At 44.8% G+C, this 15,054-nt stretch overlaps 1 protein-coding gene across 2 annotated transcripts; it reads left to right on the top strand.

Annotated features, from left to right (window-relative positions):
* The first annotated feature begins 95 nt into the window (after positions 1-95).
* Positions 96-14,821, top strand: LOC135243268 (E3 ubiquitin-protein ligase TRIM39-like). 2 transcript variants are annotated; one of them, XM_064314961.1, is made up of 10 exons: positions 96-496; positions 9,086-9,746; positions 10,337-10,432; positions 10,796-11,029; positions 11,310-11,475; positions 12,176-12,244; positions 12,332-12,355; positions 12,473-12,499; positions 12,674-12,849; positions 13,167-14,821. In XM_064314961.1, the coding sequence occupies exons 1-10, from the start codon at positions 339-341 to the stop codon at positions 13,527-13,529; spliced, it is 1,974 nt and encodes a 657-aa protein (XP_064171031.1). In that variant the 5' UTR covers positions 96-338; the 3' UTR covers positions 13,530-14,821. The 2 variants fall into 2 exon arrangements, with proteins under 2 accessions (XP_064171031.1, XP_064171032.1); XM_064314962.1 differs by lacking the exon at positions 96-496 and adding an exon at positions 4,202-4,333.
* The last annotated feature ends 233 nt before the right edge of the window (positions 14,822-15,054 follow it).

Raw genomic sequence — 15,054 nt, 5'->3', positions numbered from 1 at the left:
TTGCAAAATCTGTGTTGTATGAGAACACCCTTCTGATGGGTGCAGTATGTTACCTGAATATTTGTTGCGTTGATTTAGTAAACGACGAGTGAACGGATAGCTTTTGCATTGGCAACTCTGTGAAGTACATATGTGACATTGTGTGTTTCGTGGTCACCAAAAGCATTGCAACACACTATCAGTGTGCCTGAGAATTTTTTTCGTCTACGTATGTATGGCGGTACAATTTAATTGGTAGTGTTGATGCAGTAAGATCGCATATTTCAGTCTAGTGCATTATATTTTCGCGTACGTTAAAAAACATAACAGCACATGCACTATTATTACACTTCGACAATATGAAATATTTCGAATGTTTTTGGATGTGTAGAGAGGAAATAAATGCTTCTCGCCACGCGATTCCAAAGATACAGGTGCAGTATGGGAAATATTTAGCACTCAGTACTTTCACGAAATTCCCAGTCGGAGTATTTGAAGTAATGCAACGTAACTCCAGGTAACAATATATGCATCTCTTATTTGTCTGTTAAATCCAAATTGCTCAATTTTGCCGACCCGGGGACAAAAAAAATAAAATAAAATAAAAAATAGATTAAGAAATATTGTGTAGCCTAAACTTTATGAAATCCATTCCAAGTTTTCTTTCTTTAGGATTTTACGTAGACATGGGTTATAAGAGGCTCGCACTGACTCGGGGATGTGGCCATGTGGAAATAGATAACATCAATGTGTAAAAACAGCCTCTTTAATACGTTTAATAAATACAAAATACTTGTATTAATTGGAACGTTATCATTAAACCTCGAAATTCGTTGTATCTCATTTGATATTGTTTTCGTATCTTATTTCTAATGTGTAGCCGACTATAATCGCATTATATGGCTAATTAAGTTGTGGCTATGTGGTGGTTATTTAGTTGGCAGCCCAAATGTTTCGTATATTATACGCATTTTCTTCACGCCGGGAGGGCCCTTTCGTAAACGAACATTCAGATTAGGAATGGTTCGCCCTTAAGACGCCTAAGGAACATTTTCAGCGTGTCGAATATTGATTTCAGTCCTTCGGTTTCCAAATGCAAGTGCCGTACAGTGACAGCATTGTTTCGAAATATTTTCACATCCTCATACCAGGCTATTTGGCACTTGTAATTGCGCAACACACTATGAGGCATCCGTGACCTTGATGCACAGGCCTACGCCACAGGCAGGTGACTAGAGCGTTCTTTATGGTTCTCCAGTAAAACGGCCCCTAGGCCAAATTCTGAAGCCTTTCTTTAGAATCTCAGCGTTCCCTTTGGTTTATACAATGCAAGCAGTAGTGTGGACGTAAGCTCTTGCTTCAACACTCAAATTGTTTTTGCTGTTGATTCCCCCCCCCACTCCACCCCACCCACCTTGTCGTTTCAGACTGGGAATGTGTAAATAACTTCCCTGGCTGGTTTGCCATTCTGAAAGCTCTTCTTGTGTTGATGTCCTCTTCTCTGTCTTCTGGGCAAACTTCCTTGAGTCCAGTTTCATTTCATCTGTTGAAATGATGTGGCCCAGGAACTTTACAGTTTACTTCCCATTTTGGAAATGCAGTGTTAGGGTATGTTTCTGTTGGCACTGAGTATTACCTCTGCATTTTTAAGCCTGTGATCTGTGTGCTTCCTCCCCCATGACGCCCCCCCCCCACCCCCCCAATAAGGAGAACATCACCTACAGCATGTGATCTAGTACTCCATCCAAGTCACCTTTCTTTCAGAGGTGTTCTAAGACCAGGCAACTATTAATGGAAACTGTCCACCAAAACCTCGTGAACCTCCGCGAGCGCTCTCCCAGTGAAACTCCTCGCTGTCAGGTGGAAAACAAGCGGCTGGCGACTGCACGTGTATCGGAGGAGGCATGTGGCAAGTCTACACCCTCCCTAGACCTACGCAGGACAGCGCCTCGACCAGGACTGTGGCTGGCCCACAAGGGAATTGGCATAACGACTAAATTGGGGGAGAAAATGGGAGAAAAATGGCAACATCACTTTCCTGCCTTTTTAGTCTATTCTGATTAACGTTATGTATTTACAGCTTGGGTGAGGGTTTAAACCTTTATCCTTCAGCCGTGATTCAGACAGCTCTTTGGCTTTCAAAAATCTTCCACTAACTGGTCTCTAATCTTTTCATCACAAAGTAGCCCTACAAGATTTGGCTAGCAAGCACATGCAAATTAAATGCAGTGCATTTTTAATGAGTTGTACACCTTCGTCCTATGTCCTCCCTGCCACCATGCCCCATAAAAGCATGTAGTCTCTTTTCCAGGGACCCGGTGTTCAAACTGCGAGGCAGTCAAACGAGTTGTGACAACTTCCAGACTTTTGGGGTGTGAGAAGTGGAATAGCTTTTGGGTAGGGAGGGCTGCGCTCACACGCGTCACATCTTAGACCGTTTAGCAGGTGCTTTCCAGCCAGAGCAATTTAACCCAGTGACTCTTTTTTTTTTGTTTGTTGTTGTTGTACTTTTTTTTTTTATACCGCTGGATGTTTATACTGCTGGGTAATTACTGTAGGAATTCAGGTTAATTGCCTTTCTCTCGGGCCCTTACCGCTACGCTGCCCTGCAGCGTGCAAACTTTGCTTTTCCGCGGCTGGGTTGCACACGCGTGTGGTGGTGTGGTTCGGCATCCGTGATGTGTCTGCTTTTCTGCATGTCCGTGAGACTTAATCATTTTTTTTTTTTTTTTTTGTAACACCCTACTTTGTCTATCTTTGTCTATGTTTAGGCACCTCTCATCTCTGCGGTGTCTGCTTTTGTCCGCTTAGAGGACAGGCGGTAAGAAGCACACCGCCGTTTGTGCTAACCGCGGCCTCTTTCCTTGCCGCAGTCCTCCGGCTGAGCTGTGTGGTCGTGACACTGGAGTGGTGCACTTGTCACTTCCTGTGCAGTTAGGGTACAGGTACCGGCAGGCTGCGGCTCACTTCCTGTGCAGTTAGGGTACGGGCAGACTGTTGCTCACTTCCTGTGCATTTAGGGTACGGGCAGACTGCGGCTCACTTCCTGTGCAGTTAGGGTAAGGGGACAGGTACAGGCAGGCTGGACCTCACTTCCTGTGCATTTAGGGTACGGGCAGACTGTTGCTCACTTCCTGTGCATTTAGGGCACGGGCAGACTGCGGCTCACTTCCTGTGCAGTTAGGGTAAGGGGACAGGTACAGGCAGGCTGGACATCACTTCCTGTGAAATTTAGGGTACGGGCAGACTGGACCTCACTTCCTGTGCCGTTAGGGTTACTGGCAGACTGCAGTTGTTCCCTCCATCCAAGGAGGTTGCTGGTAGCTGATGAGCCATTCCAGCTAGCACGAAACATTCTCACAGTTGTTGCTGCAATGTAGCAACAACGTCATAACATTGAGAAAGCGTTCCAGTAACATTGTGAGAACAGAGAACATTTTGTGTTAGCTGGGAACGGCAACCCCCCCCCCCCCCAACTTAAACCCTGTCGCTTGGTGACACTATGGCCAGTTACATTACATTACATTACATTACATTACAGGCATTTAGCAGACGCTCTTATCCAGAGCGACGTACAACAAGTGCATTGGTTCACGGTGTAGAGGTGCAAAAGAAACACACTAGAGTGAAGTAAGGATCGTAGTGCCAGAAGTGACCACATCGATCAGGACTCCAACCCTGTAGAGTAACCTGTTCAGCAAACAACAATCCTACCAAGTACAAACTAGTACTGGAATTACATTTGCCTAATCAGACAAAAACAACAACAACAACAATCCTACCAAATAAACTAACATAATCGTATTATCCTAACTAGGTACATTGAGGTACAGTTATGTATAATAAAAATTTTATATGGTGCTGATTTGAAATTAAGGGCCAGATAAATTACAGATTCAGTTCAGCTTTGAGGGGATTTGAGCCAGATTGGTCAGGATTGCTCTGGGCTTATTCCGATGGCGAAGACACAGCCATTTCTGATAATGAATTAGTTGGCCTTTGATTTTTTTTTAATTGTCGTACTGTTCTAAATAAGAATGTTTTTTTTCTCATCATTTGGTTTACTCTGCTGTGCTGTGGTTTGTGTTCTCTCTGTGTTGCTTTTTATGCAGTGTCATTAGAGTCACCAGACTCACTCTTCAACTTTTTAAACACACTGTCACCAGTCTTCCTCTTGGCCCCTCCCACAAATACTCTCAGACATACCTGTACAACTGGAATTACCTTCACAGACCAGGGCAACAGCAATAAACAACCAGAGCAGCGCAGAGCCTCTGCAATTTCACAATGCTCTCTTCAGCCTAGGAGCACATTGTCACTTTTTTCAAAGGCACGAAACGCGATAGAAAATAAGGTAAGCGTATAAAAACTGGCTTCTGTGGTTTCTGAGTTGTACAAAGTTGCAGGAATAATGTTGATAAAAATGTGCTTGATTACATTTTTTCATCATCAAAATGCCCTTCGTGGCGTCTTGCAGATAATGTGTTATGCTTCACCTCAGTGAATAATTGCCGTGCAAATTCAGACATAAATAATAGACCAATGTGTAGTTTTACGATTGAATTATGGCAATCTCAATCAGGATTTTTTGCATTACCTTCTATTTGTTCATTGCGCATACTTCAGCGATAGCCATAGTCAACTATTTTAAGGATTGTTAAATCAAGCAACCTCCCAAGGGTCAGACGTTACATGCCTAGAAAACCACCATGGACATGTTTCTTGCATGCAGAATTGCATATAGAGTTAAAGGATTCTTTTGGCATTTCAGAAAGCAGGAAGCTAAATGTGTGGCACAGCCGGATTCAAACTCGGCATTTGTGGTCCAAAGCACAGCGCTGTGTGGCTGGTGGTGCGGGGCTCCTTGTGTGGCTGGAGCAGGGGTGGCACAATAAACAAAAAGTGGTTAAAAATAAAAAATAAAATAAAAACAGCGGGAAAGAAAGTCAAATGTAACATGTAGAACTATAAACAGTAAAATATAAAGTCCAGAACTATAACTATTACTGGACCTGTTAGTGGCGGGTGTATGGCTTTCCAGCAGGTACGGCTTTTCAAAATGGTCCCGTGTGATGATACAGTATATATAATTTTTTTTTTTTTTTTTTTACAAGTAGGGCCTCAAACAATCTTAGGATCAAATGTAATCATGTGGTATGTAAGTGTGCTTGCACATTTAATATCAGATTCATCGGTGTCGGTGTGAACATAACTCAAATCATGAAACCAGACACTTTGATCGCCCCTAGCCATGCTTATGTATATATTCCTCGTACGTTCCTTTGATTTTTTTGCGTGATGTTGTGCTTTCACAGATTCAGTAGCGATGCAGCTAATGTCATAACTAGAAAGACAGCATGTGTTACAACCTATGTGCTGCTACATCCACAGATAACATGAACATGTTGAAAGACAGACATGAAGACATATTTTCTGTGAATGAAATTGGCCGTTGTTTATCTGAGTTCCTCGTAACATTTGTAACACTTTTGCACATAAGCACAGTAGTGAGGCCGCTAATACTAAAAACTCGATGAATAAAAAAAAAAAGTATGCATATAAGGATTCATTTAAGCTGTCATGAATTTCTAAAAAAAAGTGTATTAAGTACCTAAATCTTTTACAATATAACATGGAATTCCTTTGTCTGCTGAGAATGAGAACTTGTTTAACTCAGTCTGAAATTGGCCAATCAGAAAGTATTAGTGAGAACAAAACTACAGTGAAAATGAGTGTAAAGGTCGGGGTGACGTCTGTCACCGTCAGAGAATAATAACAGACATTGACGAGCCCAAATTAGAGCTGCTCATCTCTCAAACAGCAGCGAGAGGTCGGGAGAGCCCTGTGATGTGGTCCTTAATAGGTGTTCATTTGTAGTCGAGTTGAGGTGAAAAAAGAAAAATTCTTTCGGCTGTTGCGTTTGATGGAGAGGTTAACACAATGAAGGATGATGGACAGATCCGGCTACACTTCCCTAAACGACAGACATGCACAGAATGGGATTCGGCAGCACTGAGGATAGAAAACCTGTGCTACACTCGGGGGTAGACCATAATCCTTTAATGTTAAAACTAATGCTTAACGCACACGCCACTGGATTAAAATGAAAATGTTAGTGAATATCTGGACAGCTGTGCCACTCTTGTTTAGAAATGACATCGCAAGGAAATTTTATTTTCATGTTTTTAAATTTTTTAAAAACGAGTATCTTGTGGCATAATGGAGGGTGCACTGCACAGTGCCTGCTGTTGAAAGGTGAGGTGTGGGGACAGTCCCTAGGGAACTGTGTTTGAAGGAGGGGTCCACCCTAAATCATGCCCTCGGGTAGCTGGTGCCCAGCCCCTTAGTGCCCAGCCCATGCAGGCCTGGTGATATGTGGTTAGGCAAAACATTCCTAAAAACAAGCTGAGGTAGATGGCCATTGGCCACAGTAAAAAGTTCTGATTTGAGTAAGGGTAAGTGTGCTCAGAATGACCCCCACAGCTTGGCTGTAAGAGGCTTGTATTGGAGTCATAAAGCATGAGAAAAACAAATTGATTTAGTGAAGTACCTGCTGTACACGTATCAGAAAACGTAGCTGTGGTCATTTCCAGCTTTTGCAAAGTATTAGCTAGGACAGTGAGTGAATAGACTTGAATTTTTAATTCAATTTTAATTTTTAATAATTTTTAATTTTTAATTTAATTTGACACATTCAAGACGGCCATGAGGAGGAATCTTGGAGTACAGAAGCATTCTAATAAATGGGTGATTGTACGTCCTTTTTTATAACGTAGAACAGCGTGGGCTTCTCAAATCTTGATGCCAGGAAATTAGGGCCCTAGGTCCTTCTTTCATTTTATCACACAACGATAAGGTCATAATGAATTCTAAACAGGTAGGTGGAATTGTGTCTGAAGGACACGTGGCTCAACATGAAACATTTCTCATGGAAATTGTTAATGAAATGAGTCTGGGTGTTGCGGTGCTTACAATAAGAGAGACACACTAGAAGCTTGTAGGGATTAGGGTTGCGTAACGACGATGCCGACTGACACTTGTCTAAGATAAACAGATTTTTCACGGAATGCCGTCAGACAAGAAGGATTCTTTTTTTTCGGGGCAGGACTTTTTGCATTCTGGAAAACTAGGGCACATGGCAGGGAGGGTTGGGAGGGGCGGATGAATTTTGATTTCTTGTTGAGTGGAAATTTTTCTCTGGATTGTGTTCCCATGTCTGACCGGGTGACGTTGCTCTAATGGCTGTGGTTGAACTCTTTTTGTGTGTGAATGTGGCGTGTGAACGCCAGGGTACGCTCAGTTTAGATCACAAACATGTCGTCTGCTCCATTTTCCATTTGGAAGAATGGGAATACGTTGGGGTGCAGGGGTGGGGGAAAGGGGGAGCGGGGGGGGGGGTTGTGGAAGGGTTCATTGGATGCAAATCTACTGGATACGCACTCAAATTACTCTCACTTTCACTTTAATTTTAAAACCTTTGTTCTCAGAGAAAACCACAAATCTGACGTTGTTTTGGAGTAGTAGATATGAATAATAACTTGCCTATGATGTCATACAATTGTGGCATGTTCATTATTGTTGATTTGATTGGCAGCTGGCGACTAACAGGCCTATTCACCTGCTTGCTCATTTGTGCAGTCAGGTTAACCCCATTGCATTATTGCAAATCTCATGGCATTTATCAAACAAAGCAGAGAGAATCCTCTTTTTTTCTGTAAGCTGCTGCTCCCATGAACAAAAGTTGAGACTCCTGATAATACCTCAGGACATAAATATTAAATAATGAAATGTAAATAAGAATACATGGTGTGATTTGGTTTAGCTGGTCCAGCAGTACTGAACTCCAGACATTACTCTCTTCAGATTTCCACCTCCCTGAGAGATAAGAAATCTTGATGGTAAAGTATAGTTATGCCTTCACCTTCATCTTTGTTCTATATATAAAACTCATTTCTCAACTTCTGTTGGTAGTGTCAAGCAGGAATGAGAATCTCAGAGGGCAGGTAATATAGATGCACACGCACTCGCATGCACACAATACATTCAATTATGTGAATATGAATGGTGCCGACCTCACTGAAACACAACTGAATGTGAGCTGCCATTCAGTAAGAAAATGTACAGTTTACAGTAATTTACAGTTTACAGTAAGAGTGGTGTGGCACACTAGCATGCATTTTCCTGCTTTGTCAGCACTCAAGTTCACTTAAAACACTGTTGTCTTTTTTTTGTTTTGCCTGGAATTCCAGTAGCAGGCAGTTTTCCCGTAGGTCCTTCGTTATAAATGTGTAACATTCAACGCTTTAAAAATGCATTGAATCTTCAAGGTACATCAGAAGGAACGATCTATTAAATTTTACAGGCCTCTGTTTTTCTTCTAACTCCGCATAATCTGCAACAAAAATCTAACCTGTTGTCAAGTCAGTGTGAGTAAGATCTACACAATCATCATGATCATTTGATTACACAACTAGGGTGGGGTTTCAAAAGAATGTCTCAGAAGCTATTTTTAAAAGTCTGTTTTGAGGTCATTCATTCTTGCATGTCCTTATAAGGTTTGCCTGAAAAGTTCAAGAAAGTTTGCTCAAAAAACTCTAAGCAGCATATATTTGTTAATTAGCACCAGAAGGCAACACACATTGGCTGATCAGCACCAGGAAGCAGCACTCATTGGTTAATCAGTACCAGGAGGGCGTAACCATTGGTTAATCAGCACCAGGAAGCAACACACATTGGTTAATCAGCACTGGAAAGCAACACACATTGGTTAATCAACACCAGGAAGCAGCAACCATTGGTTAATCAGCACCAGGAAGCAACGTGCATCATGGTCTAGAATGCGTGTTGTCATGGAATCAATGACAGTAGTCCCCTCTGTTGCTGACATTGTAATTAGCATTAAAGTAAATTGTTGCACTTCGTCAAACTTGGGGGTCTGTCCTTTTACCAGCCTGGGACGGTGTCGGTTGTTAAAATGTCAATGGCTAATTTGCCCATATTAAAACAACAGGAAGAGCCTTTAGAAGGAAACCGATAGTGGAGAATGTGTCACGCGGTCAACGACATCAGTCCCCTCTGCTGCCAACGTTCCTTTCGTTTTCCGCAGAATGGCGGAATCCGGCGGCTCGCTGATGTTCTCCGAGCAGGAGCTCACCTGCTCCATCTGCCTGGACCTGTTCACCAACCCGGTGTCCACGCCCTGCGGCCACAACTTCTGCCAGATCTGCATCGGCGGCTACTGGGCCACCAGCGACGGCTGCAGCTGCCCGCTGTGCAAGCGGCAGTTCGGCGAGCGGCCCGAGCTGAACGTCAACCGCGTCTTCGCCCTCATCACCGACAAGTTCAAGGAGTCGCAGTTCGGGGTCGCGGGTCCCGGCCTGGGGGCGGGGGCGGGCGCGGAGCTGGCGAACGGAGGAGGAGGAGGAGGAGGAGGAGGAGGAGCCGGGAGCGAGGGGACGAGCGACGGCTGGGAGGTGACGTGCGACGTCTGCACGGGCAGGAAGTTGGCGGCGGTGAAGTCCTGCCTCACCTGCACCGCCTCGTACTGCGAGAGCCACATCCAGCCGCACCTGCAGGCGCCCTGCTACGCCCGCCACCAGCTGCTCGACCCCCAGGAGGCCCTGAAGGGGCGCACCTGCCCCGCCCACCACCGCCTCCTGGAGGTGTACTGCTGCACCGAGCAGACCTGCATCTGCGCCATCTGCGTCCTGGAGGAGCACCGCACGCACAGGACCGTGTCCATACAGACGGAGAGAGCCAACAAGCAGGTACGTCGACACCGCGCTTCAGTAATAACAACAGCACGCATGCCGTCCTTTAACCTGCATTATGTCCCCTGGCTTCAGACTAATTTCCTGTTTGTAATTAGCACTGGAGTAAATTGGACAGTGAAAGAAGACTGCATATTCTTCAGGTTGTCCCCACGCGAAGCTGAATTGTTGGTTGTAATAATGATGTAAAATAAAAAAGCGTCTGCTAAATAAATGTAATGTAATGTAATGCGTGGTTAACTTGAGGAGCATGTGACTTTTCTCATCTTCTGTTACTAGTACCATTAGAGAAGGATTTGAATCCAAAACAAATATGTATTTGACCCAGGTCTGACTGTTACTTGGCACTTCAAACTTGGGTGCTTGTTCTTTTACCATCCTGAACAGTGTACTTGTAATTTAAATTAAAACTGAATGTTACCTGCTTATTTGCCCATATTTAAATGACAGCAACCGGTTTATATGCTCTTTTTGAATGAACTCCATTTCCGCAATTAAATGTCTGCAGTAGTATATTTGATTTAATGTGAGGACATTGTGTGTGTGTGTGTGTGTGTGTGTGTGTGTGTGTGTGCACGCTATCAAAGAGACTTCTTGGAAAAACTGAATTGGAGTTACAAAGCAGGATCAAGGAGAAGACAGTACGACTGAACGAAATCAATCGCAAATTGGAGTCTCTTCGGGTGAGTATCTTGTGGAATCAGTTCCTTAGCATTTTTAAATGCTTTATATTCATAAATATGTCAAATATATATCAATAACAAAGGAAAATACCATTACACAGCAAAGATCATTGGGCCTGACTTACTAAGACCTTTAGCCATAAGCAAAACCTTTCAGCACATTGAAAAACTAATAACACAACCAATGATTGGTGCAAAAACAAATGCCATGACCAATCATTGGTCATGATACTGGTTTTTGCACCTGCTGAAGGACTTATCGGGCCCATTGATCCTATCGGAGAAACTGCAGCGAAGTGATGATTGCGAGCGCCTCGAACGGGTGTCGGTGATTGGTGGGTTCCTCTGCCCTTGCACCCACAGAGCTTTGCAAAGGGCGAGGCGTCGGAGGTGGAGCAGATTCTGACAGAGATGACGCAGTCGGTGGAGAGGATTCGGGGCGAGCTGGTGGGAGGCATCGAGGAGAGGCAGGAGGTCATGGAGGCACATGGGCGGGAGCTGGTCTCCCAGCTGGAGGAGGAGCTGGGGCAGCTCCAGGAGCAGAGGGCCAATCTGGAAGTGCAGGCCAGCTCCGAGGATCACATCAGCTTCCTGAAGGTAAGCTCCGCCCCCTCACTGCCAGAGGTCAGGGGGACCCCAGCTCTGCGTGGGCGCACGCTTCAGCGCCATCTGGTGGTTGAAATGGGGATGATAAAATAGGGATAAGTAATGACATCATCTTACAAGGTAGAAGACGGTGAGGAGGTCAACCAATCAGGGAGCACATTGGTAACAACCCGATTAAAACAACGCTGATGGTGATTGGTGGATACATTTTTAATTACCTGGCTAATTTGTGATGATGTCTGAAGCCAAGCCCCCCTCTCTCCTCTTCAAGAGTTTCGAGGCGGCCAACGCCCTCTTCACCGACGACGAGGAGGACATCCAGGAACCGGACCACCTGGAGCTGCACCTCCCTCTCGGGGAGGCCAAGAAGGCCCTGGGGGAGCTGAGAGACAGGCTGGAGGACATTCACATGGGCGAGGTGCAGTCACACAGAGCCGGTAAGCACTTGGACACTGTAATTTCTCTCCTAACTCCAGGTGCCCAGAGCCGTAGCCTAAGTTTGCTGAGCACCCCCCCCCCCCGGCCCGGAGCTCCAGCCCTAGACCAGCTAGACCAGCTGGGCACCCCCGCCTCCTGCCACTATTGACTTTCCATAACAAACCGGTGCCTGCCCGCGGCAGATAGGTTCCCCCTCTGAGTCCGGCTCAGGCTTCTTCCTGTTATCAGTCAGGGAGTTTTTCCTTGCCACTGTGTTGCCCTAGGCTTACTCTTTGGGGGCCGGTTCTCTGTGAAGCTGCTTTGTGACAAAGCTCCTTTGTTAAAAGCACTATACAAATAAAAATTGATTGATTGATTAAAAAAAAAAAATCCACCACAGTACATATACTCCTGGCTTGAGTATACAGCCGTCTGTTGGGGCAGCAGTGTAGTATAACGCTTATGGTGCTGAGCTTCCAACTCTAAGGGGCTGGATTCAGTTCCCTGGTAGGACACTGCTGTTGTCCCCTTGAGCAGAGTGCTTAACCTGCATCGCTGCAGCAATATGTCCCACTCTATAAATGGATAAATGCAGCTGGATATCTCCATATATGGCAATATGTTAAAGCATTTGAGTCTTTAGTCTCATCAGCACTAAAAATTTTGAGTGTCCATCTTTTATGAATGCATTGAATCCTTAGATTTTATCATCTGTTTTAGTGTCCCTGACAGGAAGTGAGAGCATTATGTCTCTTCACGGAATGAGGAGGAGGGAGTGGTCATTGAAGGGTAAGGCCCTACATCATCATCATCATCATCATCATCACCTCAAATCATTATTAAAATGTCATCTACCGATTCCCTGTTTTCTTACAGATCTCAGAAAAGTGCGAGGATCAGGTACGTAGAGAAGCCCCTTTACCTTCCGTATCGCACGCTTGAGATCTTATGAACAGTGTGGGCACCTGCCCCGGTGAACGCCAGCATTTTCATTAAAACTGAAAATTCATCTTTCAGGAATCAAGAAGGTCCGTTCCTTTGCAGGTGAGTCCCCCCCACCCCACAACCCCACCCCCCCCTCCCCACCCCCAAACCCCCCACCCCCACCCCACCCCAGCTGGGCTGTCGTTCACTGTGGGGGACATTATCCCCCTATTATCAGGCAAACTTGCTACCGTTCGCTTCGTAATCCACGGGCAATCTCTCCCCCCCCCCCAGATGACATCACTCTGAACCCGGTGACGGCCTACCCCTTCCTGATCCTGTCGGACGACCGAAAGCAGGTGAAGAGGGGAGAGAAGCTCCAGCACTACCGGAACAGCGCTCACCGCTACGACGTCTGGTCCTGCGTCCTGGCCAAGGAGGGCTTCTCCTCCGGGAAACACTACTGGGAGGTAAAGGCAGGGGGCGCCAACACGGACGCAGCTCTGTGTTTGCTGTCTGGCCCCCTTCTTGATTGTGTCAATGAACACACAACTACACAACTGACGTACACAACCCCCCCCCCCCCAATTTTTCACAACATGTTCTTTACATGTTTCCCTTCATAATTGTTGACTTTTAAAGAGAATGTGTTTTTTGAAGGCCTGAATTTTTGTGACCAATAAAGACACATATTGTATAGGCTGCTCGATCAGCCACTCGGTACCCCCGTCCTTTTAACGCTGCTCGCTAATTTATATTTAGTTTATGTTTTACCTGTCGTCCTCAGGTGCACGTGGGGGAAAACAGGGATTGGAAAGTGGGGGTTGTGAAGGAGTCCGCTCAGAGGAAGGGCCTGTTCGACATGAACCCCGTCAACGGGTACTACGGGCTCTGGTGGGGGGGCACCCAGCTGCGCGCCCTGACCACAGCCCCGCTCGCCAAAGTCAAGATCTCCAGCAGGCTGAGGAGAGTCGGGGTGTTTCTGGACTGCGAGGAGGGTCAGGTGACCTTCTACAACGCCAAGTCGGGCTCGGAGCTGTACACCTTCCACTCCGAGGAATTCACGGAGAAGATGCTGCCGTTTTTGGGGACTGCCGACAAAGAGGTTCCACTCATTCTAATGTCGATACAGTACAACATTCCTGAATGACAGAGGAGGATTTGATAGGTCAGTACAACATTCCGGCGTGACAGAGGAGGATTTGATAGGTCAGTACAACATTCCTGAGTGACAGAGGAGGATTTGATAGGTCAGTACAACATTCCTGAATGACAGAGGAGGATTTGATAGGTCAGTACAACATTCCGGCGTGACAGAGGAGGATTTGATAGGTCAGTATAACATTCCTGAGTGACAGAGGAGGGTCTGATAGGTCAGTACAACATTCCTGAGTGACAGGAGGATTTGATAGGTTAGTACAACATTCCTGAGTGACAGAGGAGGATTTGATAGGTCAGTACGACATTCCTGAGTGACAGAGGAGGGTTTGATAGCTCACTATAAAAATAGAGATAGCACAGTATAATGTAAACAAGTATCAAAGAGTTATGGTATAACTGCACGGTATCTACTGCAGTGGAAATGTATCCTAGTGACAAGGAGAAAGGCTGAGGAGAAGGAGCAAGCATGTTTCTTTCTGGTGCATGCTGGGAAGAAGGGGGGGGGTCATTGAAGCTGGTTGTGTGAATGCCAAAGCGGATGGACTGTTACACTATTTACATTCACTTATATTTCACACACTGTGCATCTTCAAGAGGAATCGCCTGCTTTTCATTCAGAATTGTTTCCTGTTTTCAAACCTTTACACTCACACGCTTATATACTAACACACCTTTATGTTTACGCACCTTTACACTTACAAACTTTTATACTAACACACCTTTATGTTTACGCACCTTTACACTTACAAACTTTTATACTAACACACCTTTATGTTTACACACCTTTACACTTACACAGACTTATACGTATACTCACACACCCTTAAATTTACATCCTTACACACTGGGTCATCTATTGTTGGTGCTTTCTATTGGGATGGCCTTGGTGTAACACTGATTTTTTTTTTTGGGGGGGGGGGGGCGGGGTAGGAACAAAAATAAAAACAAAAAAACCCATGTAACATCTAACACACTATGTCTCAAATCTTTTAACTTTTCTTTTCTTCTTTTTTTTTTTTTTTACAAACTAGTGTGGCTGAATTCCTGTTTAAAAATCCTTTATTACATCTCAAACTCCTGGCATGACCAGCAGAGAAAAGAGGGACAGCTGAGAGACTGTTAGCTCAGCAAGGGCCATGTGGATTTGAGAAGATTGCCTGTGTAAGCTGTACTGTGTTTTGTCAGTGTTGTAAATGTTGTAGGTTTGTCTATACATATTTAACATGCATGCAGTTGGTTATGTAAAATTTTAAATATTAAGAAATAAACATTTAATGCCGACTACCGTTTGGAAACTACTGGCCATGTGAAAGCCCTTAACTGTACACATGCACACACAAGCACACACACAGACCAATCCCACTGTCATTTTTACTACATGTATTTTGTAAAAATGTGTATTAATGCAGGCATAAGCGTTAAACAATTAATTTTTCTGAGGAGGAGGACCATAAGAAGGATATGTCCCGTTCATTGCATACCACCAACCTTAAGGCATGTGAAAACTGAGATTT

Source organism: Anguilla rostrata, chromosome 17, assembly GCF_018555375.3.
Source record: "Anguilla rostrata isolate EN2019 chromosome 17, ASM1855537v3, whole genome shotgun sequence".
Lineage (NCBI taxonomy): Eukaryota > Metazoa > Chordata > Actinopteri > Anguilliformes > Anguillidae > Anguilla > Anguilla rostrata.
The sequence above is the reverse complement of the archived record's forward strand: the minus strand, read 5'-3'. Positions and strand labels throughout refer to the sequence as shown.

Excerpts from the sequence above, each read along its gene's own strand:
- LOC135243268 (XM_064314961.1), top strand. The coding sequence starts at position 339 with ATGAAATATTTCGAATGTTTTTGGATGTGTAGAGAGGAAATAAATGCT. Across the intron at positions 11,030-11,309 it reads ATCACATCAGCTTCCTGAAG|AGTTTCGAGGCGGCCAACGC; the intron begins GTAAGCTCCGCC and ends CTCCTCTTCAAG. Across the intron at positions 12,850-13,166 it reads CCGGGAAACACTACTGGGAG|GTGCACGTGGGGGAAAACAG; the intron begins GTAAAGGCAGGG and ends TGTCGTCCTCAG.